Consider the following 25,269-nt stretch of genomic DNA (forward strand, 5'->3'; position numbering starts at 1 on the left):
TGCCCTAAAAGTATGTTCTCTTTTTGTGAAGAAAAAGTACATACTTTTGAGTGTAGCATACTACTTCATCATAGCAGCTTCTTTAATGGACGCTGTGTTGCTTAATTACGTGCATCCTGTAACTGTTTAAACTGCCCTGTCAATCATCTTGTCACAGTTAACATCATCCACATTTCGTTTAGTTTGATTTCCTACCATATTGGAGAGAAATAAAGAAGCACATCACGGGTCTTTCATGCCAAGAACTCTGCTCATGTGTTTGCATAATGATGCATTTAAAAGTTAATGTCCAAACGTATCATTATAAAAGTTCACAGTGTTGCTGCAGATGAAATATAAAGTGTATATTTTTTCATCAGGTTAGACATTGGTTATTTATCACTCAAATCCTTTTCTCTACCATGTCCTCGGTCGCGCATATCCGCCATGTTTGTAGTTTTTTAACACTTATTGTTTGTAGTTCTAATCGGATAATACTTTTTGTGCGCAAAGAAAACAGTAATAACAATTTATTCAACAATTCTTCTTCCCGACTGTCTTCTGACATTTTGGAGAGTAGCCTACTCCAGAACATAATCAACGTAATCAGCGTTGTTTCAATTAATTCTGGGGTACTCTTCAAAATGGCGGAAGACGGTAACTTGGGAAGAAGAGTTGTTGAATAAATTGTTATTACTTTACACTAAGTGCAAATAGCCCGCTTTGTTGGCAAAGGCTATTTACATTAACTCCGCCCACTAATATGCCATTGAGTTAGTCAACACTAAAAAAAGACTCTGCTTTAGCATTTGTTTCAGTGGCATAGATGGTAAAGTATGCTTTTCGACGCGATCGACCCGAGTTCGAACCTTTTCAAATCTCATATCTCATCGGAAAGGCATTTTTCTGGAAAAATGAAGGAAATAATCAAAAAGTTGAAAATAAATGTATCGGGTAGGGTTAGGGTATGTGTTTACTGTCCCAGTAAGGTGGCATAAATTTGAATTAAAACTTTAATTTACACTCAATACGTTATTATTGCATACTGTTTTATAATGTACTACAATACTGAGGTGCAGATAATTGGCACTATTTGCAATAAGTAATATAAACAGCAGAAAATCTTGCCATTTTAACAGTGTAAATAGCATCGTTAAAAATATTATTTTCACTTGGTGTAAATAGAATCTATCGCTAAGAAAATATGCTATTTGCACAGGCTAAATACCATCTAATTGTTTTCTTTGTGCACAAAAAGTATTCTAGTAGCTTTGTAAAATTACGGTTGAACCCCTGATGTCACATGGACTATTTTACCATGTACTTACTGCATTTCTGTGCCTTGATCGTGGTAATATCCTTACGGTCTATGGAGGGTCAGAGAGCTCTCAGATTTCATCAAAAATATCTTAATTTGTGTTCCGAAGATGAAAGACATGAGGGCGAGTAATTCATGACATAATTTTCATTTTTGGGTGAACTAAGCTTTTAATAGTTTTGAATTTTTACAGGTGGGTATAATCTTGACAATATTGTCTTTGTATTATTTACTGGAAATGACCAAATACGTAAAAAAGAAGAGAGAGAGAGAAAAAAGAAAAAGTATTATCATCGGAGACTTAGAAGCAAGAGAAGATTTTTAGTGGAGAATGAATTTCCAAGCCAGAAAGGGCCTAGAAAAACAATAAAGGCAACCCTTTGGTTCTAGTTTAAAACTGATTTTGCAATGTATTCATGTATGTTTTGTCTTTCAAATAATGACCACTTGGTTACGACCAGCAAAGTATTTGTAATTGATTAAGCAGACTTGTATTGATACAGTTACATTTGGAAGTGACAGTTACACATTACTAGCACTTACTATAGTCATAACTGTAAATTATGTAAATTACAATCAATCCTAACCAAACCCTAACACTAAATGTAACCTTATAGGAACTGCATAAATGTGTAATTACACTGTCACAATGTCACTTTAACCCTCAGCAAGTCATTTACAAGAGCACCTTTTTTTAAGATTAGATAATCAGTTCAAAACAGTTTTTACAAACCTATCAGCTGCTGGCGAACCAGTAAATTAAATGAAAAGAATCACAGAGTTTTAGAAAAAATATTTTTATTATTCCCTAAAAAGAAAATGTACACCTCACTCCAAGCAAAAGCCTCCAGAAATCTTCTAAACTGATGGGAAGATCCACTAACAAACAGTATTGCATAAACCACTTGAATGTCACAACACAATCTTAAAAAAAGGGAAAATAATAAGACAAGCAATGAATAAACATAAGAGAAATGAATAAGACATCAATGATACCAGCATAATCAAGTTAACATTTTAACACATGGCCTACATATGCAACACAGTCGAGACAAACATGGAACTCATCCAACTCATTTAGTTCATTCAGTATTTCCACAGCAAACAAACATTTGGGCAGTGCGCTTCATTATTTCAGTAACTCCAACCTCCTCCAAAATCACAGAATGAACCATAAATGAAAGATTAAAATATTGTACAAGAAAGCAAACAACACACAGACACATATTGCTTCTTTTACACAATTTAACCATTATTACTAGTTTGCTAACTTGACCTCTCAGAGCATAACCAGAATACACTCGACTCATACAAAATAAAATACTCTTAGAAACCCCAGAGGGGCAAGTCAAATATATTCAGTTAAAAATATTTGATATCTCTTATAAAGAGAACAGAATTCAAAATTCCTATCTGATTTCTTAAAACATTTTTTTTAAAGATTCTAGAGATAATAGACTTAGAACATAGACATAGAACCATAATAATAGACAGTTAACCATGCACATCAGGGCAGCGGATGGACAGGATTCTCTGAATGTCCACCAGATGGCAACACAGTCTGATCTGAAATCAAGGCAGCTGGGTAAAGGCTCACTTTGCCAAGACTATTCTTTCATTTTATGCACGGACCCTCAATACAAGAAACCATACTATAACAGCACAAGAAAACAACCTCTACACACTACAGAAAAGAAAACTCTAATTCAGTTTTAAATATTTGTAATAAGCAAATAATTGTCCTAACGAAATAAATACTGAAATACGGTAACAAAGGCTTTGGTTGAGCATTCCTATCTCTTCAATATTAATCCCAGCACTGAGTTAAGCCTAAATCAAAGTTAGGCCCTGTGTTTAACATTTGTGAAAGACTAAACTACACCAACTGAAATTTCACTTCCATTCCTAATCATAACCCGTGAAATGTTGTGATGGGGGGGGGGGGGGGGGGGGGGGCACCTATGAAATGTCAGAACACAGTTTTAAGAGTGCAATAACAAAAGAAATGTAAACTTCCGATAAAGCGCTTGTGCTGAACCTCAGCACAACAGGAGAAATATGCCTTAGAGTAATGGAACAACTATTGTCATTAACAAGTTCCACTGCAATGAGCAGAGGGAGGGAAAAACTGTTAACTAAGCAACAGTTACCACAGCAACACCACAACCAATCAGCAAGCCTGAATGCGCTGGAGGAACACTGTCAGACTCATCCAAGCCTGTTAACCACCCAACATGATCAAGTGTAGGGAGTAAACAGTGATATGAAGAATAAAAACCAACATATATGAATGAAACCACGAAAAAATTAAAACGAGTATTTGCAAGGTTTTAAACCTTACACCTCATTCTGCATAGAAACACTTTTGGACACTTTCAAAATTCAGATGTCACCTTTTAGAGCGAGGCGACATTAAACTCATTAGCACAGCGTTGTGCATTTCTGGTCCGTTTGAGCTTCCATGAGAGTCTGCCTTAAGCTGCGCTTTCTTTTTGGTCTTTGAGGGACTCTGCTGTCCCCAAAAAGCACTATTCCACTGGGTTGTTGCCAGCTTTGACCCCTGCTCGCCCGATCTGGAGCCACGGCAGCTTGGCACAGTTTTTAAAGAGCTGCTCGATGGCTATGTGCCGTACATGAAGCTCTGATGAAAGGGAGTCCTTCTCCTGCACAGCTACAGACAGCTCCTCAAACGCATCTGAGGGACAACAGAGTCTGTGCGTTAGTACACAAGAATAATGATAACCTACATGAGAAATGTGAAATATGCATGAGCGGGGCTCAACATAAGGATGGCCAGCTGGCCAAAGAGTAGATCTATTGCTTGCCCTATATCTTACATTTTGATAATGTACATGCACTTTCATGCCTCACAAACCTTTGGTTTTCTGTGACATTTGGTTGCAAAAAGTCTTTTTAATCTGGCTGATATGGATGGAGGTTTTATTGAAGTTACAAGACTTGTTGGCATCAGTAAGAATGGGGTGAAAATTACACACACACACACATGTAGGTCATTATTTTCCAGAAAATATGTTAATGAAAATATGGAATATCTTGTATAAAATTACTGAAAATTATCTTTGTGAGGAAAACGTTACATAACTTAAACAAAAAAAACAAACAAACAAAAACACCCAAGATGTAACATTTTATATTTTTATTAATTTATATTAAATAAAATTTTTTAATTCATAAAATAAGAAAACAACAAAAATTGAAACAAATAAAATTGTAAAAAAGCAAAACAATGGACATACAAATTCTGAAATAAATAAGGATGTTTATAAGTAAATAAAATGTATACATAAAATGTAAATGCTAAGAAATATTGAAAAGTAAATGTAAACGCTGAAAATTACATGTAAATAATGAAATGAAATGTTAAAATTAGTTCGCCCCATAATGTGTTTGGGTTCAAAGTAGTTTACTTAAAACGGAAAACTTAATTTTTCTTATTTTTGGGTGAAATATCCCTTGATGAGACTCACTTTGTATCTGTAGCAGTAGCTGCTCATTCAGCTGGTGAAGCTCCTCCACACTCATCCTCACCACTGAAAGAGAAAGACAAACAAACACTGTCATAAAGTGGTTATGAAAATCATTCTCTCGCTATCTTTTCAATAAAGTGAAAACTGACAAACACATCTCCTTTCACAGCTGAAAGCAGATGCCTTCATAACAGTCCTTGAGACGTTTTCTGCTCAGAACAGCACATGGTGTGATCCTGATGACATGTCTGATTTAACAGAACCCATTTAATTGGGTGAGAAGGAGACAGACATTGAAGAATGATGAGAGAAATCAAAGTCTAGATTGTGACCTCAACCTTTTATTGGTGCTTTGTGGACTATATTGATGGGAAAGATGCAGAGATACAAAGCGCCAGATAAAACCCTAATGGTGAGGATATCGATTTCCGTCCTTCACTTTGTCTAAGATGCTACTGTGGGAATTCAACTGAGCCCAAAAACCATATACAGTGTTGCTTCACTTATAATACCAACATAATCAAAGCAAATAATACCATTCAAGGTTTGGGGTCAGTAACCAAGGCTGCATTTATTTCATTAAATATAGTAAAAAAAGTAATATTGTGAAATATTATTACAATTTAAAGGGGTCATATTATGCTTTTTCACTTTTTGAATTTTAGTCCGAGTGTAGTGGTGTATGTTTAGGCATAAAAAAAAGATCTAAAAAGTTACAAATCTCAAAGTCCACTCCAAAGGGAGATATTTAGTTTTTTTGTTTTAAATCCCTTTTCAAAAACTACAACGAACGGCTCGTTTGGACTACAGTGTTGTTTTCCAGGGGTTTTGTGACATCACAAAGCGACCCATTATAATATCATTGAAATAAATACGGAAATGAAGACGACGACGATGAAGAAGTGCTGCTGTAGCGTCAAGTTTTTTTCACCCCTGTGCCCAAAACAACAATAACGTTACCACTCTAATATGTCTTGCAACATCCGTGCGTGCAAAGGTTCTGCGGAATGCTCTTGTTCAATATTCTCGGGGTCTGAATCCAGCTGAAATTGATATGGCAATATTGACGCCATCCTTAATACCGGAGCAGACATGATCATGCTGCTTTGGCAAGGGGCGTGGCAGTATTGAAACACCGTCTAAGCTGTTCGCCAATCACAACGCATTTCGTTTTTTGGAAGGCAGGCCTTCATCAAACCCGGAACTAATCGAGCCGTTTGTGCCAGGCACAAATGTCACATGATTAGTGGTCGACCGATATATTGCCAATGCCAATTTATTGGCTGATATCTGGCATTTTTCAAATATCGGCGCCGGCCGATAAGTTGACTAATGAACATTTAATTTCACAAAACTTGCAGACTAGTCGAATCCAGCTGTGAGATCTTATAAAGTGTGCGTATCCTGCATGATCGCGTGTTCTCTGTGTGACAGTCAGTCTGTGTGAATTGAAAGCAGACAGGAGGAGAATTCAGCTTCACTGGAGACGTGCGATCGACAAACTTTAAACTCGTGATTTCAAATTATGCTGTGCTTTATGCTTTTGCCATATTCATGTCATTTGCGTGTGCTATATGTAAAATGAGTGTTACCTTGGATTTATTTGAAAAAATATGATTCCCAATGCACACAAACTTCCCAGAATACTGAGTGGCCTGTTGGTTACATTGTTTACTTCCCTTTTAATTTTATTATTAAATATTTATTTATTTGTGAAAAATACTTTGTCATCTAAAGTATAATTATGGTTATTTTACACATTTATTTTTTTAATCCATTTTCAAATTATTTAAAATTTCTTATATTAATTAAAATAAAGAAAATTATATCGGCCACCCTGCTTTCTAAGATATCGGCAGTCAAAAAAAAAAAAAAAAAAAAACAATATCAGACGACCACTACACATGATCCTTCAGAAAACATTCTAATATAATATTTAGTGCTCAAGAAACATTTTGTTTTTTTTTGAGCATTCTCCAAGTTTTCTACACTGGCACAAAAAATTCCAATACAAATTGTGTGTGTGTGTGTGTGTGTGTGTGTGTGTGTGTGTGTGTGTATGTATGTATGTATGTATATATATGGGTTCAATTAGTGCTTTCATATTAAAATAATTAACAAAAGGATTTCATGCTGCATAAAAATGTTTTGTTTTCTTTTTTAGGGAAAATCTGATCTTTTCAAGTTGCAGGTAGGACATAACATTTTTAATCAATACGAGCAGTGGGGTAGATCTTTCTGTTTCCAGTTGAGCAAAATCAATCTATGTGCTAAGAGTGTAACAAATCCAAGCATTATGCACTGATTTTTAGATAGATCCATATTATCACTACTGACCCCAAAAACAGCCAAAATTGGGTCTGGGTCCAATTGTTTTCCTAACACCTCTGACAATAAGTGAAAAACGGGAAGTCGTGGCCTAATGGTTAGAGAGTTGGACTCGTAATCCAAAGGTTGCGGGTTCGAGCCTCGGGCCGGCAGGGATTGTAGGTGGGGGGAGTGAATGTCCAGCGCTCTCTCCACCCTCAATACTACGACTGAGGTGCCCTTGAGCAAGGCACCGAACCCCCAACTGCTCCCCGGGCGCATAAATGGCTGCCCACTGCTCCGGGTGTGTGTTCACGGTGTGTGTGTGTGTGTGTTCACTGCTGTGTGTGTGCACGTTGGATGGGTTAAATGCAGAGCACGAATTCCGAGTATGGGTCACCATACTTGGCCGTATGTCACTTCACAAAAACTGAAATCCAATAATTACTAATCTTGGGACAACTCCAAAACATATATCCTAGGGATGCTGGAGTTTGACCGCACCTATTACATAGTGGGTCTACCGAGGAAAACATCTTAGAGAGCTTTAGTTTTGACAGGTGAAGTCGATGCAGGATCTTGAATTGTATAACACCATGTCTAATACACAAGGAAGAAGAATGAACTTGTTCTTGTGCTTCATCCCATTGCCAGTCTTCGATGTCTATTCCAAGATCATCTTCCCATGCTGTTCAACAACATTCTAGCTGTGATAATTTGTTATGTATAATTGCAACTCCTCCTTTGGTAAATTAATTCTGTAAAAACAATGTCTCCATTTGAGAAGTTGGCGGTCCATTAGGAATATAAAAAAAAAAAAAGTGTACTAGGTAGATCAAATATCTGCTGTAACTGCTGAAATGTTGGAAAACACTTGTTAATAAACAAATTCTGAAAGGAGTGTATCCCTTTATTGGACCAGATCTGAAATATTGAGTCAATTTAGGAAGGGCAAAATGAATGGTTAGAGATTAAGGGTGCTTTCACACCTGCCTCATTTAGTTCGGTTGAATCGCACTAGAGTTCGTTTTCCCTCTTGGTGCGGTTCGTTTGGGCAGGTGAGAAAGCGGCAATCGCACTCGGGTGCGCACCAAAAGCGGACCAAACAAGCGTACCGAGACCTCCTTAAAGAGGTGGTCTCGGCACGCTGTCAAACGAACCCTGGAGCGGTTCGTTTGTGGTGAGAAAGCAATCCGACCCAACGGACCAAGCGGTATCATAATTCATAACGGGAAATACGTTATATAAAAAGCAGCAGAGTCTTTTGTGTCTAGCAGTCAAGCACTTTGAGTACCCAGAAAAGCGCTATATAAAATGTAACAAATTATTATTTTGTGAATGCAAATGAGAATTTGTGAGAAACTTTGATTTTGTTAGTGAGAGTATTTGTTATTGCAGTTGAAAACCAAAGAGCACCTCTTCATATTAAAATGTTGTGTAATTAATTACTCTTCCCCACGCATTACAAGAATGCTGTCCTGACTAAGCCTCGATTCCCTCTGGCTGTAACTGCATATGCATATATATGTGAAAATATAATTATATATAGATAGATATATTAGAGAGGAATGACAGCTACATTCGTCTTGCGTTTGCCAGGACAGCTATAAAGCCGCAATAAGCCCGCGGAGCAAACTTGTCAATCCATCTTGATGAATGACGCAAAGGAACGTAAACAACTGAACTCTGACCAATAAGAGGACAGCTTTACTCACATGTGACTTGCATAAACACAGTTTGGTACGCTTTGCAATGTTGCCGTGTGAAAGCGAACCGAACCAAGAAGAAAATGCAACAATGTAACAAATTAATCCGTTTCGGAACAAAGCAAATGATCTACAGGTCTGAAAGCACCCTAAAGGTTTTAAAACGGAGCATGTTTGCCATTTAAAGAAACATTTTAAAAATAATTAATGTTAAAAACAGTTGTGCTGCCTGATATTTTCGAAGAAACCGTGATTGATTTTCAGGATTCTTTCAGGAACAGAATTTATTTGAAATAAAAATCTTTTGTACACACACATTTGTGTCATTACTGTCACTTTTAATCATTTTAATGATTAAAACATTTCTTATAAAAAACAAAGGAAAAAACACTGACCCCACACATTTGAGTGTCAATGTATATCATGAATACTCACGCTCTTCTCGACTGTGTCCCGTGTGTCTCCTCTGTCTGGCTGTGTCTCTCTGCTCTCGGTTCTGCTGTTCTCGTGGGTGGTGTCTCTCTCCAGTCCACAGTCCCTGGCATGATCCTTGCAGCAGGCCGAGACCGAGCTCCTCGGCAGAATGACAGTCCAGCATGGTTTTCCCATACTCTGACTCTGCCATCGACGTCTCTTCCACCCATCGTGGGGCATAACGGGGAACCTGGGCATCGGACTGGGGCAGGAGTTTCCTGCCGCCCTGCTGAGTGTGACACAGAATCTGTTTGGTCTCCCAGCGCCCGGGTGTCTCAGCGGTTACGGAGTCTCTGTTCTGGGCGTACTGTATAATGCGGTTGATTCGCTGGCTCAGAGCCCGCTTCACGCCCTCGTACGCGCTGTGGGAGGCCTTGGCACGGGAGAGCTTCTGGTTGGCGATTAGATGGTACTTTTCAAAGCAGTCTCTATGCCCACGTAGAGATTTGGAGTGCAGCAGGGTGGTGCTGGATACACCTGGTATAAAACACAAAAGAGGATATTTGCAATTCACTGTTATGAGTCAAACATGGTAAAAATGCAATAAAAGGGTCAAAGGTTAAGCTGCAAGTGAAAAGTAAAATGGTTTGTATCATTTATTTGTGTTAGCAGGTGTGTGTGTGTGTGTGTGTGTGTGTGTGTGTGTGTGACAAAAAACATAAATAACTGCTCAGTACAACCACAAAACTATGCAGATTTGACTGAGCGGCCTAAAAAAAAAAATATCATCTAAAAGACAACAAAATATCCAAATCTTAAATTTATTTAGGAATTAAGTGAAATCTCTTAACAGCTTCCAGAATATGAAAAAAGCTCATAAACTGCTCATATTTAAATAATCGAGAGAAACAAAATGAAAGCCAAAGAAATATGTGAAAGACTATTTATACTGTCGTTAGGGGAGAGCGAGTGTGAGAAATGAGGCAGGTTAAATTAATATGCCTAAATATATTTCAGGATGTCTGCTATTAAGTTAAATGAGAAGAGGTAGAAAAAAATCCACTGACACATCTTGGGCCTAATATTGGGCATGTTGAGGGGTAAGCTGAATTATAGTGTTATGTGTGAAAGATTTACATCTCTAATAAAAATGTGAACATAAATGAGAAGTAAAATTGAATAATGCAGAATCCCATTATTACTTTGCTGTGCATTAGTCACATTGTCATAATCTAGCTGATCTAGCCAGTAAAAGGTTTAAAATTCAGAATATTTTAAAATAGTGAAATAATTTAACATTTTATAAAATGTAATTTGTAAGAACGCATATCTTTTGAACATTCTCTCTATTACTGGAACCACTGACACAGCTTACCCTGACAAATCTGTCATTTTATTTCACAGCTACAATTTCGGAAAAAAAAAATGCCATTGTAATAACTGAAGACTAATATGCTACCAATTAATTAGTTTTACATAATCTGTTTGGGCTTGAGGTCTAAAAGATTTTTTTAATTTGAGAAGAACACAGTTAAAACAGTAATATTATTACAAATTAAAACGACTGTTATCTATTTTAATATTTTAAAATCTCCTTTATTTTTGTGATGGCAAAGCAAAATTTTCCACAATCATTACTCCAGTGTTATACGATCCTTTAGAAATCATTCTAATATGCTGATTTAGTGTTGTTATTATTATTATCAATGTCACAGTTGTGCTGCTTAATATTTTTGTGAAAACCACTTTTTTGTCAGGATTATTTGATGAGTAAAAAGTTTAAACAGCATTTATTTGAAATAATATTTTGTAACATTACCATTCAGAAGTTTGGGGCCAGTAAGGTAGTGTACGCACTGGCACCAGTGTTTTTTGATTTGGATAAATTTGCTTTGATAAAATACTTTTTACCTGCAATAAGTGTTTAAATGTATAAAATGTACTTTTAAATGCTAAAAATGATCAAAAGTGGTCTTCTTCAGTAGTATATAATGGGCCACATGACATAAGTGACCCATCTTAACTCACTCTCCCCTACAAATTTAATCTGATCCAAGATCAGCTTTCCATCCTTAATTAGTCCTTCAACCCCTAACAACAGTGTAAAACTGAACTCTGACAAGCTTTGAAAAGCTGCAACTATAAATCACTCCATCTCTGAGCGAATCAGCACATGAAAACATCACTTCCTGTTTTGGGTCCTTGTTGAGCAGATTAAAAACACATATTTGCCTGTAACTCAAACTAGGCCAAGAACAAATAAAACACACAGGCACAGAACGAGTGCTGCTGGGTGCGCCTTTGTGTGTTGTTTTTGCATTAGGATGTGCCATTTATGTCGGAGCTCAGTTGTGTTCAAACATGTTTTGAGTTCTAATCATGCCGCACAGAGACCAGCATCAGAGACTGTTGTGGGACACAGAGAGAGAGAGAGAAGAGAAGAGAAAAGAGAGAGAGAGAAAAAGAGAAAGAGAAAGAGAAAGAGAGACAGACACTCATTTGCTCTTAAAAGGAAAAACTGAAAATTCTGCCATTATTTACTCTCTCTCATGTTGTTCCAAACTTTATAAGTAACTTCCTTCAGTGGGACACAAATCAGGGTTCGGCATTAAGGACTGTATAATGGCCCAGGGCCAAAAACTTAAAGCCCTATTTATTTCATTTGCATCTTTATTTTAGTATTTACTTGTACTGCTACTGCTTGTAACTTGTTTGTACATACACTGCCATTCAAAAGTTTGGAATTTTTAAATAAGATTTTTTTTTTTTACTTTTATGTTCATCAAGGCTGCATTTTGATCAAAAATACAGAAGAAAAATTGAAATAATAATAATATTTTATTGCAATTTAAAATAACAGTTTTCTATTTTAATACAATTTAAAATATAACTTATTTCTGTGATGCAAAGCTGAAATTTTCATGAGCCTTTACTCCAGTCTTCAGAGTCACATTCTGCAGAAACCATTCTAATATGCTGATTTATTATCAATGATGGAATCAGTTGTGTTCCTTAATATTTTTTGGAACCTGTGATACTTTTTTTTCAGGATTCTTTGAATAAAAGGTTAAACTGAATAAATTTCTTCCAAAAAAAAAAACGAAATAAAAAAAATTACTGACCCCAAACATTTAAACGGTAGTGCAGCAGTAATATCCAATTCATGAATAAATGATTCTGTTGAGTCGGCTCTTTTCAGTGAATCATTTAAACCATTTCAAAGACAAATTAGCCGATTTAATTGATCACTTCATCCAGTACAGAGCCACTCTGAATGATCTCTTCACAAATCACTCGGGTCTGGTTCCAGAGTTCACCTCACTGACTTGATCCAGTCCAGGAAGACAATAAAAAAGAAAAAAAAGAAAAAAAAACCCATTTAAAAAAAAAAAAAAAAAAAAAAAAGTATTTGTATCCATTCCATGGAAGTCTAGGGGCTCTAACATACAAGTGTTTTTTGCTAGTTTCAGCCTGACGCAGTTATCATTTTCACATCTTGCACCACGTTTAAATAGCAAACGCATTTGCGCTCATTTGTGCGCTCATGAGCGTTCAGGCGCATTGTATTACTCATTAAGAGAATAGGGACAACCATTTTAGCATGTGCAGTGTGCGCCAACAGTTTTTTCCGTCGTTAAACTAGCAAAAGTGGATTTGGACATGTCCTAAGTTCACATGCACCTTGAGCTTGGGCCCAATCAGGTCATGTGACTTCTACTGTATAGTGTTTTACTGTATTGTGTTCCAAAGAAAGTCATACACGTTTGAAACGACATGAGGGTGAGTAAATGACAGATTTTCATTTTCAACTAAACTTTCCCGTTAAGAACACACCTCTATGATGCAGCGGATTAGTCAGCACTGGCGGCTTAATTTTCCTTACATTGCTTCAAGGTTATTGTGAACCGAGAAGCCCTCACCACATACACCGTTTGTTTCCAGTAATGTCTGTACGCAATGAACCACTAAACTCAAGTCTTCGGGTATCTGCTTAGGCTTGACTCGCTGTGCTTTTTCTTAACCAAAGCAGCTCACAGCTGAGAGAAAAATTCATTCACCGTCTTACGATAAACCAATTTCCTGCACTTCACAGTAAAGTCTGAATAACAGGAAAGCACACTGTAGAGTGCAATTATAAATAGAGGTACTGAAGGTTAGAACAGCACACACACACACACACACACAAAACTGTCTCTGACAGTGAATGTGCGCACAAGGAGTTCGGGAGCATTTTAACTACATTTTTCTAAATGCAATGTCTCACAGGATTACCATAAACCAACACAACCCAGAAATCAAATCACCACTGTGGGATACCATGAGCCAAGCAAACACAAAACCCTGAAAAAGTGTGTGACTGATACATGGAGAGATTTTAAATGCAACCTTCTCTGATTTCATTTTCTCTATAGTCAATCACTGGACTGTTTCAAGTTTCCACAAAAAGGATTTTGAGCTAGATCAAGCTTTAGATCAAGCAGAGAGAGAAATTTTATATTTATATTTATATATAGTGCCCTCCATAAGTATTGCAACAGTAAAGACAAAATTGCTCTGTTGGCTGTGGAGTTCAAGACATTTACAAATATGATTAAAAGATGAATATGAGACAAAACTACAGAATGTCACATTTTATCATTAGCCGTTTCAACACATATGTTTTACCAAATAAAAAGAACAGCACTTTTAGAGTTCATCCCACTCATTGATGTGAGCATAAGTATTGGGACAGTTGAACATAAGGCAGATATAAAAGATTAAAATCTATTATTTAGTTGCAGATCCCTTTGCGCACAATCACAGCAGTGAGTCTGTGACCCATAGACATCACCAGACTCTTGGTCTCATCCTTTGAAATACTTTACATCCTTTTGAATACCTTTAATGCAGCCAATTCCAATTGTTGCTTGTTTTGGGGAGTTTCTGCCTTTACTCTCCTCTTCATCTGGTGAAATTCATGTTCAATCGGATTTAAATCTGGAGATTGATTTGGGCAAAGATGTTCCATTTCTTTGCCCTTATAAATTCCTTGACTGAACTGGCAGGGTGTTTTGAGTCATTATTCTGATGCGATATGCGATATGAAGCACTTCCCAGTGAATCTGGTGGCATTTTCTTGTATATTGGTAGGCAAGATGCTTTTGTACCCTTCCAAATTCATTCTGCTAATGTCATCATAAATTAAGTCATCAGTAAAGTTGAGAGGGCCTGTTCCAGAGACAGCCATGCATGCCCATGCCATGACACCACCTCCACCATGCTTTACAGATGAGACTGTATGCTTGGGATCATTTGCAGTTCTGTTTTTTTTCTCCACATTTTTGCTTTCCCATCACTTAGATAAAGGTTCATCTTTGTCTCATTGGTCCATAAACACAGTTCCAAAACTCTTCTGGCTCACCTTTGTGCTTTTTTGCAAACTCTGATCTTGCCTTTCTATTTTTCAAGATTCAAGATTTTTTTATTTGTCACATACACAATTATACAGGGTATAACCAGCAGTGAAATGTAGGAAATGTATGTTTTGGTGCTGGTCAGAGGTTTGCATCTTGCTGTGTAGCATCTGTAATTCTGTGTCAAAGTCTCCTGAGGACAGTAGATTGTCAGAGCATCACCCCAGCTTTCTGGAAGTTGTTGGTGATTTAACTGACACCTAGGTTGCGAGTTCGAGTCTCAGGCCGGCAGGGAATGAATGTACAGCGCTCTCTCTCCACTCTCAATACCACAACTTAGGTGCCCTTGAGGAAGGCACCGAACCCCCAACTGCTCCGCGGGTGCTGCAGCATAAATGGCTAATAATGTTAGGTAAGATAATTTGAGGAAAAATATAAAAGCTATAAAAATTGAACTCCATGACTACCTTAAATTCATAAAATTTTACTGAAAAAAAAGAAAAAGATTTGCCTCAGACAGCACCTCAAAAAAAAAAAAAAAAAAACATGAAATCCGTGTCAACTTGCAAATAACTGATTTCCATATCTAGCTGATGTCTGAAAGCAGACAGAGGAAGAACTGTTCTGAATCAAACCCTGTAGTGATGAAATACTCAATGACGCTTGTGTAACACACTGGCCTCAACAACAAGCAAGTGGCTCTCAGTACGAACGACAAGAACAGATTGAGACAAGAGAAAAGAAAAGAAGCCTTGTAATCCATGTTACTACTACTGTGGCAAAAACAGCACCACAGAGATTAGCCGATTTGCCAAGGGTGAAAGTGGGGGTCGCTGTCATGGAAACAGTAATCTTATCAAGTGCAATCTATGTCATTTGCCATTTCATTGTCCATTAAATCATCATTCCACTCACTGTTATTTCCAACATCAGATAAACAGAAAATTAAATTATATCATAAACAGCCTTCAAACTAATCGAGAGCATTTTATTGAGATGTACAACATGTACATTGCAATTCAATGTACACTTTGTTCAGCGGTTCCTATAATAATGTGTTCTTAGTTTGATGGTCATTTATTGAGAAACATTTCAATTATTCAAATGAAATAATTCAGCCACTGATTCAGTCTGTTCTTCCCGTCTCATGCAGGTTGATTTATAACCATGTAGGCTGCTTCTGCTTTTTGCGTCCTTATATGAAGTAAGGACACTGGATCCTTGACACACTTCAGCATGTGTGTGTTTGTGTATGCTGGGAATGGGGACGTGGGGTAATAGTAGGACCGCTGTGCCCAAAACAGCACCTCATGGTTAAAACCGGAGCACGGTCAACAGCTGCACTGATTGACATGGTGGCTTCACGTGCACCCACAGCAAAATAAATATAGCTGTCCATATATCAACTAGGGCTGCACAATATATCGCATGCGATTGTCATGTGCATCTCGTCAGTAAAGCTGGTTTTGTGATTATTAATAAATCTCCATCACCTGTTTTCAAATGGAGCAGCATTTAATACACAGAGCCTTAGTTCACTGACAAGCTACGCAATATCATGTTCAATTTCGCAGGTGATTCATCTGCGATTCTGAGAGCAAATTGCGTAGCTTGTCGATAAACTACGGCTGTGTATTAAATGCCGCTCCATTTGAAAAATGTAAATTTATCCATTAAAATGGAATCCAAGAAATTAAAACCGAAGACAGTGAATTTGGGAAAAACTAATTTATAGAGCTCTACATAAAGACCTGTCCAAGCATCCAAACACAATTACAATGCACAGTATTTGCTTGCATTAAAGAGAAAGAACAAAGTTTGAGTTCAACAGTGAACTTTACATTGATAAATTATTTTAAGAAAGTAGAAAAACCAGCATGCAAACAAGAGCTGTGCAAAACATCTCCCATGTGTGCATATCCTGGAATAAACCTGCTGTGAGGCAATTTATGAAGGTAATACAGCAGAATACTGAAACCCTACATTACCAATGGGGATGTGTTTTCCCTAATGCTTCCTATCCTATATTGCTGAAAGCCTCCGATTACTCTGGAGCACGGAGAAGCATTACTGAAATGGAAAGCTTGCTGGGTAAGGGAAGCGCAGTCAGCAAATTTGCTCTCATCCACCAGGCAGACTGCATTCACTGATTATCAGAGAGCTTTGCAAGTTCAGGGTCAAAAGGTCACATTAGCGTACTATATTACATCCATCAGTCAAAATAAACAAATGTGAGCACCGAAAAAATAAGGAACTCGAACACACCAGTACATATTGGTTCAGCATTGAATTCGTGCTTCACTCCAAGTGTCTGGAATATTCGGTTATCCAGCCATTCACTCGGCTGATGTACGCAAGCTCACATTCCACTGCTCTCACGTAAGAGGATGAGAGACGGCCTGTGTCTGCTGCGGGGAAACTGTTAGGCCTGCGTAAGTGTGCTCGGTGGAGCAAGAAACCAGCCAGCCATCAAGGTCTTTCAGGGCCAGTGGAAAAGAAGAGTAGGCAGAGACTAATACAACAGTGCGATAAAAATTAAACCAGTAAGATGAATGGCCTTAACAACACAAAAAACGAACATGATACCTTCCTAAGTCATACAGCTTGTTGAGGAGAGACAAGTTATTACTTGGCTACACAATCTGACACCAGACCTGGCGAGGAAAACAAATCCCATAGACTCTATAATTAACAGTTGGACCAGAGATATATCAAGGGACAAGAATATCAGAGACTTGGTTTGTTGGGTTTGTTTGACCAGAAATTATATTCTGTAATATTTGTATTGTCAGGTCTGCATCTGCTAGAGCCAAAGCTTCCTTTGTTAAACAAATAAGCCTAAATTTGGAGGCTATAAGAATTTTTGCTGTTTGTTTGTTTTTTTGAAAGAAATTTATATTTTTATTCAGCAAGGACAAATTCAACTGCTCAAAAAGAGACAATAGACCATTTAAAATATTAAAAATAAAATGAAACTTCACATAAATGTTCTTTCTGTTCTTTTGAACTTCCTATTCATCAAACAATCCTGAAATAACAAGACATGTTTAAGCACCTAAGCAGCATATCTGAATGATTTCTAAAGGATCATGTGACACGGAAAACCGGAGTAATGATCCGGATAATTCAGCACAGTTCATTTAAATTGTAATAATATTTCACAGTTAGGGCTGGGAGATATGACCTAAAATCAAAACCTTGATTTATTGAACACTTTACCTCGATTACGATTTTTGAATGATTTATTTATTTTGCCCTCATAGTTCATTGAAGGTTTGTACTGTAAATATACTCAAATATTAAAGGTGGGATATTTTGTTTCTAATGAAAGAGTGCATTTCTTATCTTTTATTTTTTGCAAACAAAATAAATGAATATTGCCATGTCAGAAGTAGAAAATAACAAGCATCTCTTGCAAACAAAATACATTTTATATATTGTCATGTGAATAGTTGAAAATAACCCGTCTCTCTTGTAAATAAATATTATTTTAAATAATGCAATGTGAAAAGTAGAAAATAATAACTTGCATCTCCTGTAAACAAATGTTTTAAACAGAGCACTGCTGATTAAGAGAAAAAGCAGGGCACTGTCTCAGTGATCTTGTCCTGTCATTCTATACGTTTAAAGTCCGCGTGAACCGGAAGTTACTGCCGACTTTCAGTATGGTGACGTATTTCCAACTGAAACGGAATATTGAGTAGAGGGCGGGGTTTTATTTTTGTGCTGCCACACAGATCTAAAATAAACATGCCATTTATTTCCCAGCTGTTTACCTTCACAGACATAACTGACTGTTTTCGTAACTCATGTGTTTTTAACGTAAACTTGTGTGTGAATAAGAACTCGTTACTCGCAGTGTGACAGCCACTTTCTGTACGTGTGCTTCAAATGTGTGTACACAGAAAACCGTATATTAGAAGTTTAAACTAATATGGTTTAAAAGGCAGGATTTCAGCAGAATAAACATGATAATCAGAACCAAAACATGTGTTTTTAGCAGGTACGAGCTATAATGGCACAGCTCTATTCTGGAAAAGGGAGCGGAGAGCAGCAGCTCATTTGCATTTAAAGAGACACGCACGAAAACTGCATGTTTCTGCTTCCACTCAAAATAGGCATTTTCAAAATTATATAATAAATGATCTGTGGTGTATTTTGAGCCGAAAGGTGCCCCCACCTTTCAGTCCCCAGAATGTATCTTCACAGAAACATTCTGGGGACACCGGAGACTTATATTACATATTGTAAAAAGGGGCATAATGTCTCCTTTAAATTCTTTCAACACGCCACTGACGTACGAGATCCCGCAAAATACACGAGCGCAACGGTCACATCCATATAGCGCCTACTATGGTAGTATGTTTTTAAGGGGAAAGTATTAATAGGGAAAAAATTAATAAATAAAATTGACATGGGAAAATTACATCAGTTAGAGGTTTTGATTTCTTTTCAAATAATTGTCTAGCCCTAATCACAATATTGCTTTATCAAATAAATGCAGCCTTGGTGAGAACAAGAGTAAAAAACTAAAGCAAACACATGGAACACCTCTATATCATGCAATAGACCACATAAACTGTCACCAGAATTCGAAGCAAGCAACTGATATTCAGAAGTCAAACCCCTATGAAACATTTCCCAAGATATTCCATCAGCTCTAGACAGCATGAATCAAAGTGTTGTTAAAATAAGTAACTGGCTGCTGCAGTTATTTCTTACATAAGAAAAAAATGGCAACAATACAGACATCAATTTTCAAACAACACAAGACCCTTGTATAACCACCCAAGAAGTAAAACTCAGGGTGTACATTGAGTACTGCAGTCTGCCCCATTCTTTTCTTTTGAGTGTGCATTTCTTTTAATATTTCACTCTGCTTCTTTGAGTGCTGGAGGACGTTTAACTCTGCAAGTGACTTCCTGTGTGTTCTCAACATGCATGCACAAACATTACAGCCTCTGTCGTCCTTTCTCTCTCTCTTTCTGTGCTTGGAGAAACTGCTTTGAGGAAACAGAAAAGCAGAACTGCCCAGCATGGGTGACATATGATAAAAATAGCCACAGCAAGTACATCTTCTGCAACCAACACAAAACATTTGGACCAACAAACCTCAAACATCATCAGTTGGGCCGTCCTAAGAAAACTAGATGTGGACAAATGGAACCAGTTTGACTAATGAAAAAAAAAAAACAATTACGCGAGTAACAAACTAACGAGTTTGGTTACTTTCAGTTACAATGTTTTTTGAGGGTATGCAGGTATGCGAGCAGGTGAGGGCAATTGAGCATTCAGGTCTAAACATGCACGGTCAGCTTGTTCTTGTTTACCCACGCCGAGAACATTGGAGTGTATTGTTAGTGGGAAGAGAGTGCAACTCAGTGGCCAACAGCCAATCAGCAGAGGAAGACCTATGAGCAAATGCTGAGCAACCACAGGCTTGTCAATGCCCCCTCACGGGGCCACAAGTGCTGTTGTGCAACACTCGGGCGTTCAGGCCCAGTGCTGTGGTGAATCACTTGTGACATACAGCTGCCTGGTGGCTGGGTGACTGTGGGCTGCCTGGCCAGATCTCTCATGCACCCTTCTGTTAAATATTCAAGAGCGGCAACCTTCTATCGCAGGCATGAATATTCAGTGTGTCTAATTTGTGAGCGGACCCAGCTCTTCGCCGGAGTCACGGATGCTTTCTTCTCCAGCTCAAATCCAGACACTTCATAAACTGAGATTATGCGTGTCACAGATAAGCAGATAAAAATGCATTTGCAAAAAAAGACAGTCTGGCTGAATGATTTCTAATTTCTGAAACCATCCAGATCATGTGGTTGAAAATTCAGCTTTGCTTTTTAAGGACAAGGTAGAGGAACGTAAAAATTAAACAGAATCAATAGAGGAAGGGAGGTAGAGTAAAAAAAAAAGAATGTTTGTTTTTAAAGTGGCATGTGACATTCTCAGGAGACAATGCTTGTACACCACGCTGTGTTACACAATTCAACAAGGCTTCCAGCAGACAAACACCTAACATTACAAATACAGAGGTTTTTATGCAGTTTCCCAGTATGTAATAGAATCCACTAGTCATGCTTTGGTAACCTGACCTAGACTGACCATTGACCCAATACAACCACAGAATGAACGGACAGGCCTTTACTGGCAGGATGTAACACAATCAATGCTAGAAAATAAAGCCACAAATACAGATCCACTGATATTAAAATTTTGGCGATACCTATGAGACGATAATTATTTTCATGTTACATTAGAAAATATGACACTTATTAGTTATCAAAACAAACTTTAAATGCATTTGTAAAAATTCAAAAAGGAAATTTAGGAATCATGACATAATAGTGTACAGTATGAAAAAAAATGGAATCAATACTTTCATGCTTTATTTAATTACATTTAATAATGTTATTATTCTAAATTATTCTAAGGGCCCCCTAAAGGGTCATGGTAATGGGAAACAAAAAATATGAGAAGAGCAAAAATTTTATTACAAGGCTTTTGTATTTACCTGTGAAACTTTGAATTGGTTTACAAAACTGGGGATGGAAATAATAATAGGTGGGTGGAAAGAATATATTTCAATGCTTTTGTGAGTGAATGCAAAGTTTCTCAGGGAAATGCAATACTTTTGTAAGAGAACGTAAAAGTTTTGCAAATTAATGCAATGTTTCTAAGGGGAAAGATAAAGGTTTTGCGAAAGAAAAAAACATTGAAATATAACTTTTCCTCCCATGTAATATTTTTTCCACTGCCATATCCATTTCCTGTTTACCATTTTATTCACAATATTAAAACCTGAGAATCATATAACTGAATTTGACACTGCATAAAAAAGCCACATAGATGCAAAAGTAGAAATGCACAGCAATGCAAAAAAGCATGATTTTGGCATATATAAGCAACATATTGTATATATTCTAAACAAATAAAAAAAATAAACAACTTTACAATGAAGAGTATGAAAAATAGACATTCATTTTAAGATTTGTTAAAGATTGTTTACAATGCTTCTCAATTTTCAGTGTTCAATTATCAGTGTTTTTTTAATTAACTAAGTGAGTGTTACATAATGGTGAGCATAATATATTTTATATATATCCATGTATATGTATATGTGTGTGTGTGTGTGTGTGTGTGTGTGTGTGTGTGTGTGTGTGTGTAATATATCACTAAACAAAATTACGTTTTACATTCTAATTAATGATCAATTGTGTTCCCAAACCTCAGAATCTTCATCTATAGGTGAAAACTTCCTATTTAGCCAGACCTTCCAAACTCTGAAACCTGAAAATCATTTAACCGAAAAAAAACACCACAGAAAATTCCAGACAAAGGCATGTGATTCCAGCGAAAATTCTTTACACCCAAGATGCCTACTTTCTGCCATGACGATATAAAACTGTTTGAAATACTAAGTGCTCTTTTGGGGAAGGTTCAGTGCAAAAAATTACAGCTGCACAGAACAAAAGAGCTTCTCCAACGAGGCCCCTCAGGAAAACTCTAGTCAACCCTTAATAAGCTGAACGTTAATTAGATGCCAAAGTGGCACTTCAAACGCTCCAGTTCATTTTTTGAGCGGAGGAACAGAGTGCTTGCTAATACATGAATGAGGGGGGATATGGATGGGAGGATGGAGAAAGAGGTTTTACTCATTTATAATTAGCATAATCTGACCCAGAACTGGCAAGATGAGGACACTGAAATGCTTTTACCTGATAAAAAAAAAAAAAAAAAAAAATTCTTACCCTCTATGCTCAGTTCAAAGCACACATGACAGAAGGAAAGCGTTCCTGTGTCCGTCTCTAGTTTACAGATGCTGCAGATGTTGTCATCGTTCAGGTCTATGTTCACAAAGTGCTCCTCTTCCTCCATGGTGTTTCTGCAAAGCAAACAGAAAAAAAACAGCAATTCAATCAATTTTAATCTCACTAAAGCTTCTAGTGATATTGAAACATATGCAACGGACAATCAATAGCTACCAACCAGATCCCTTAATCATGTTTCAACCATCATATTTTTACTTCTGTATAAATGGGTGATTCAAAGTTCCCAGTAAAAGATTACACCATAAGCAGGAATGCAGAGAAGGTTTTTGCCCCATATAAACAATGCAATATCAAGATAAAGAGGAAAAACATGCTAAAACACAATCAGATTAACAAGACAAATGAGAAAACATTCAGAACACAACGGGTGTTAGAAGCCGCTGTGCTTCTGCAATTTATTATGCCCAGTTTTACAACAGTCTCTTTCATGGGACCCGCTTGGATTCTTATGAAGCCAAAGGACTCTAGTGTCCAGTGTTTACACAACTAAATTACCTTTGCTCAAGTCTGCGGGAAGTCGTGGCCTAATGGTTAGAGATTCGGACTCGTAATCCAAAGGTTGTGGGTTCGAGTCTCGGGCCGGCAGGGATTGTAGGTGGGGGGAGTGAATGTCCAGCGCTCTCTCCACCCTCAATACCACGACTGAGGTGCCCTTGAGCAAGGCACCGAACCCCCAACTGCTCCCCGGGCGCCGCAGCATAAATGGCTGCCCACTGCTCCGGGTGTGTGTGTGTGTTCACTGCTGTGTGTGTGCACGTTGGATGGGTTAAATGCAGAGCATGAATTCCGAGTATGGGTCACCATACTTGGCCGTATGTCACTTCACTTTCACTTTCTTTCTTTCTTTATATAAAGCCTCTTCCAGAATGTCACAGCCTGTTGAGTGGCCAAATTCAGTTAAAATCTGGAGACAGTCAAAAGTCTGTATACTGCATAAAACTATTTCATACTGTAAACAAATCCAGAAAAAAATAAAACTAATATTAAAAATATATAGAACAATTTAAATGTGTGTTGTGTTTGTGTGTGTGTAAAGTATATATAAATATATTTTTTTAAGTTTATAAAAATAAAATTGCATTGCAACTTTTTCCTCTCAAAACTCTGAAAGAAATATAAAAATCACAATTGCAAGGAATCAAAGTCAAAATGTTGAAATGACCATGGTGGCGAAGAAGAAAGAAAACACAATTACAAGATGTAAACTCAGAATTCAGAGAAAAAAAAAAAATGTGAACTGCAAGATACAAACACAAAATTCTATTTTTCCTCGCTATTCCAAGTTGACCTCACAATTTGAGCATCTTCCACAGAATTGCAAGTTTATCATTTTTAAATTGCAAGTTTTTTTTTCTCAGAATTGCAAGAAATGTCAGAATTGTGAGAAAGCCACAACTGGTTGTTTTAAATATATATATATATACATATATATATATATATACACACACACACACACACACACACACACACATACATACATATATTAATTCAGCAGCAGAAGCATAGTTATACATTTCAGTAATATTTATTCAATTAAGTGTGTTAGAGCAGAACATAATTAAGATCACTTCAGACACTTCCACAACTTTTAAGATTTAATCACCTCCCATTACTTCTCAAGCCTTTAAAATTCCCAGGTATTTTCCCATACTTTGGGATGCCTCTATAAACAAAACGCCAGCTTTTCAACAGGTCCAAACAAGCTAAAATAGACTGATGATCCCCTTTTAAATACTGTTTCCTTGAGATCAAAAACTTCTTTCTAGCTCTTTGTTTAGGCCTATACCACAAACAGATGAAACGGAACAGTTCGAAACTGTGTCAAGCGTGGGCTCATGTTGAACTCCATCTGATTATGAAGTCTTTAAACTGCATAACAACCTAAGAACAAGACAGTGTGGTTGTGTCTCAAAACTTAGTGTGCTGCCTAGTCAGCTCAAAGTGCTGCACGTGCAAATGATGACCACAAATGTTGTCTAGTTAGTCAGCATACTACGCTATGAGACACAGCCTGTGATTGTTTACTTAAGGTAATTATGTTGCCCTAAAATTACAAATCATTTTGTAAATGTGTTTGTATTTATGTTATTTGTTAATTGATACAAGTAAACGTTACATATCACTTAAACTAAAAATCAACATATTAGTAGAACCTTGATGTGTTGATTAAACATTTAAACAATCAGCAAAAAAAACTACCAACATATTTTAAGTGGCTTTCATACCAGTTTAAAGTATAAAAGTTAACTTTATTTGGTAAGAGAGAGCATCATAATCAGAATACAGTGGACAGAAGTTAACCTAACAACAACAACAAAGCTTGAGGATTTTCACTACTTAAACACACACATATTTTGATATACCTGTTGACCGAAAGCCTTATTAACACACTATTAGATGACAAAATACTTAAAATACAGTTTTCAAGACATTTCGTGTTATAACGACACCGCCAGCCGAAAGAACAGCGTAACGTTAGACCCGTTATCTAGCTGTGGACCTATTTCTCATAATAAAAAAATCCCCTGAAAACGTCGCCTTCTTGAAAAACAGACGACACCTACAGACGTTATCGACGTTTATTACCTTATTCGTTTCGTTGTCAGACGAAATTTCAGCACAATCCAGAGAGAAACACGGGGAAATTGGCTGACCTTAGAGGTAAGCCACGCTGGTAGAGCGGCGGGTGTTTGTTATTGAAGCGGACTGCAAGCAGCTACAAGTACAGCAACGACAAAGAACACGCTAACAGAAGCCACTCCTGCCACTCTAGTCATCCCGCCATGTTCGACCACGTGCTGTGGATTCGTGACTCTGATTGGTTCTGTG

At 37.2% G+C, this 25,269-nt stretch overlaps 1 protein-coding gene across 4 annotated transcripts; it reads right to left on the minus strand.

The window, feature by feature from the left end:
* Positions 1–2,075: 2,075 nt before the first annotated feature.
* cUnh21orf91 (chromosome Un C21orf91 homolog) lies at positions 2,076–25,187 on the minus strand. 4 transcript variants are annotated; one of them, XM_079410336.1, is made up of 5 exons: positions 25,027–25,187; positions 22,360–22,493; positions 9,234–9,749; positions 4,786–4,848; positions 2,076–3,992 (listed from the first exon to the last, which is right to left on the minus strand). In XM_079410336.1, exons 2-5 carry the CDS (start codon positions 22,484–22,486, stop codon positions 3,826–3,828), a joined length of 873 nt encoding a protein of 290 aa, XP_079266462.1. In that variant the 5' UTR covers positions 22,487–22,493; positions 25,027–25,187; the 3' UTR covers positions 2,076–3,825. The 4 variants fall into 4 exon arrangements, with proteins under 4 accessions (XP_079266462.1, XP_079266464.1, XP_079266465.1 ...); XM_079410338.1 differs by having other exon boundaries at positions 22,360–23,316; positions 25,027–25,116; XM_079410339.1 differs by lacking the exon at positions 25,027–25,187 and adding an exon at positions 22,936–23,716.
* Between the last annotated feature and the right edge of the window lie 82 nt (positions 25,188–25,269).

The sequence above is a fragment of the Barbus barbus genome (assembly GCF_936440315.1).
Source record: "Barbus barbus genome assembly, chromosome: 47".
Taxonomy (NCBI): domain Eukaryota; kingdom Metazoa; phylum Chordata; class Actinopteri; order Cypriniformes; family Cyprinidae; genus Barbus; species Barbus barbus.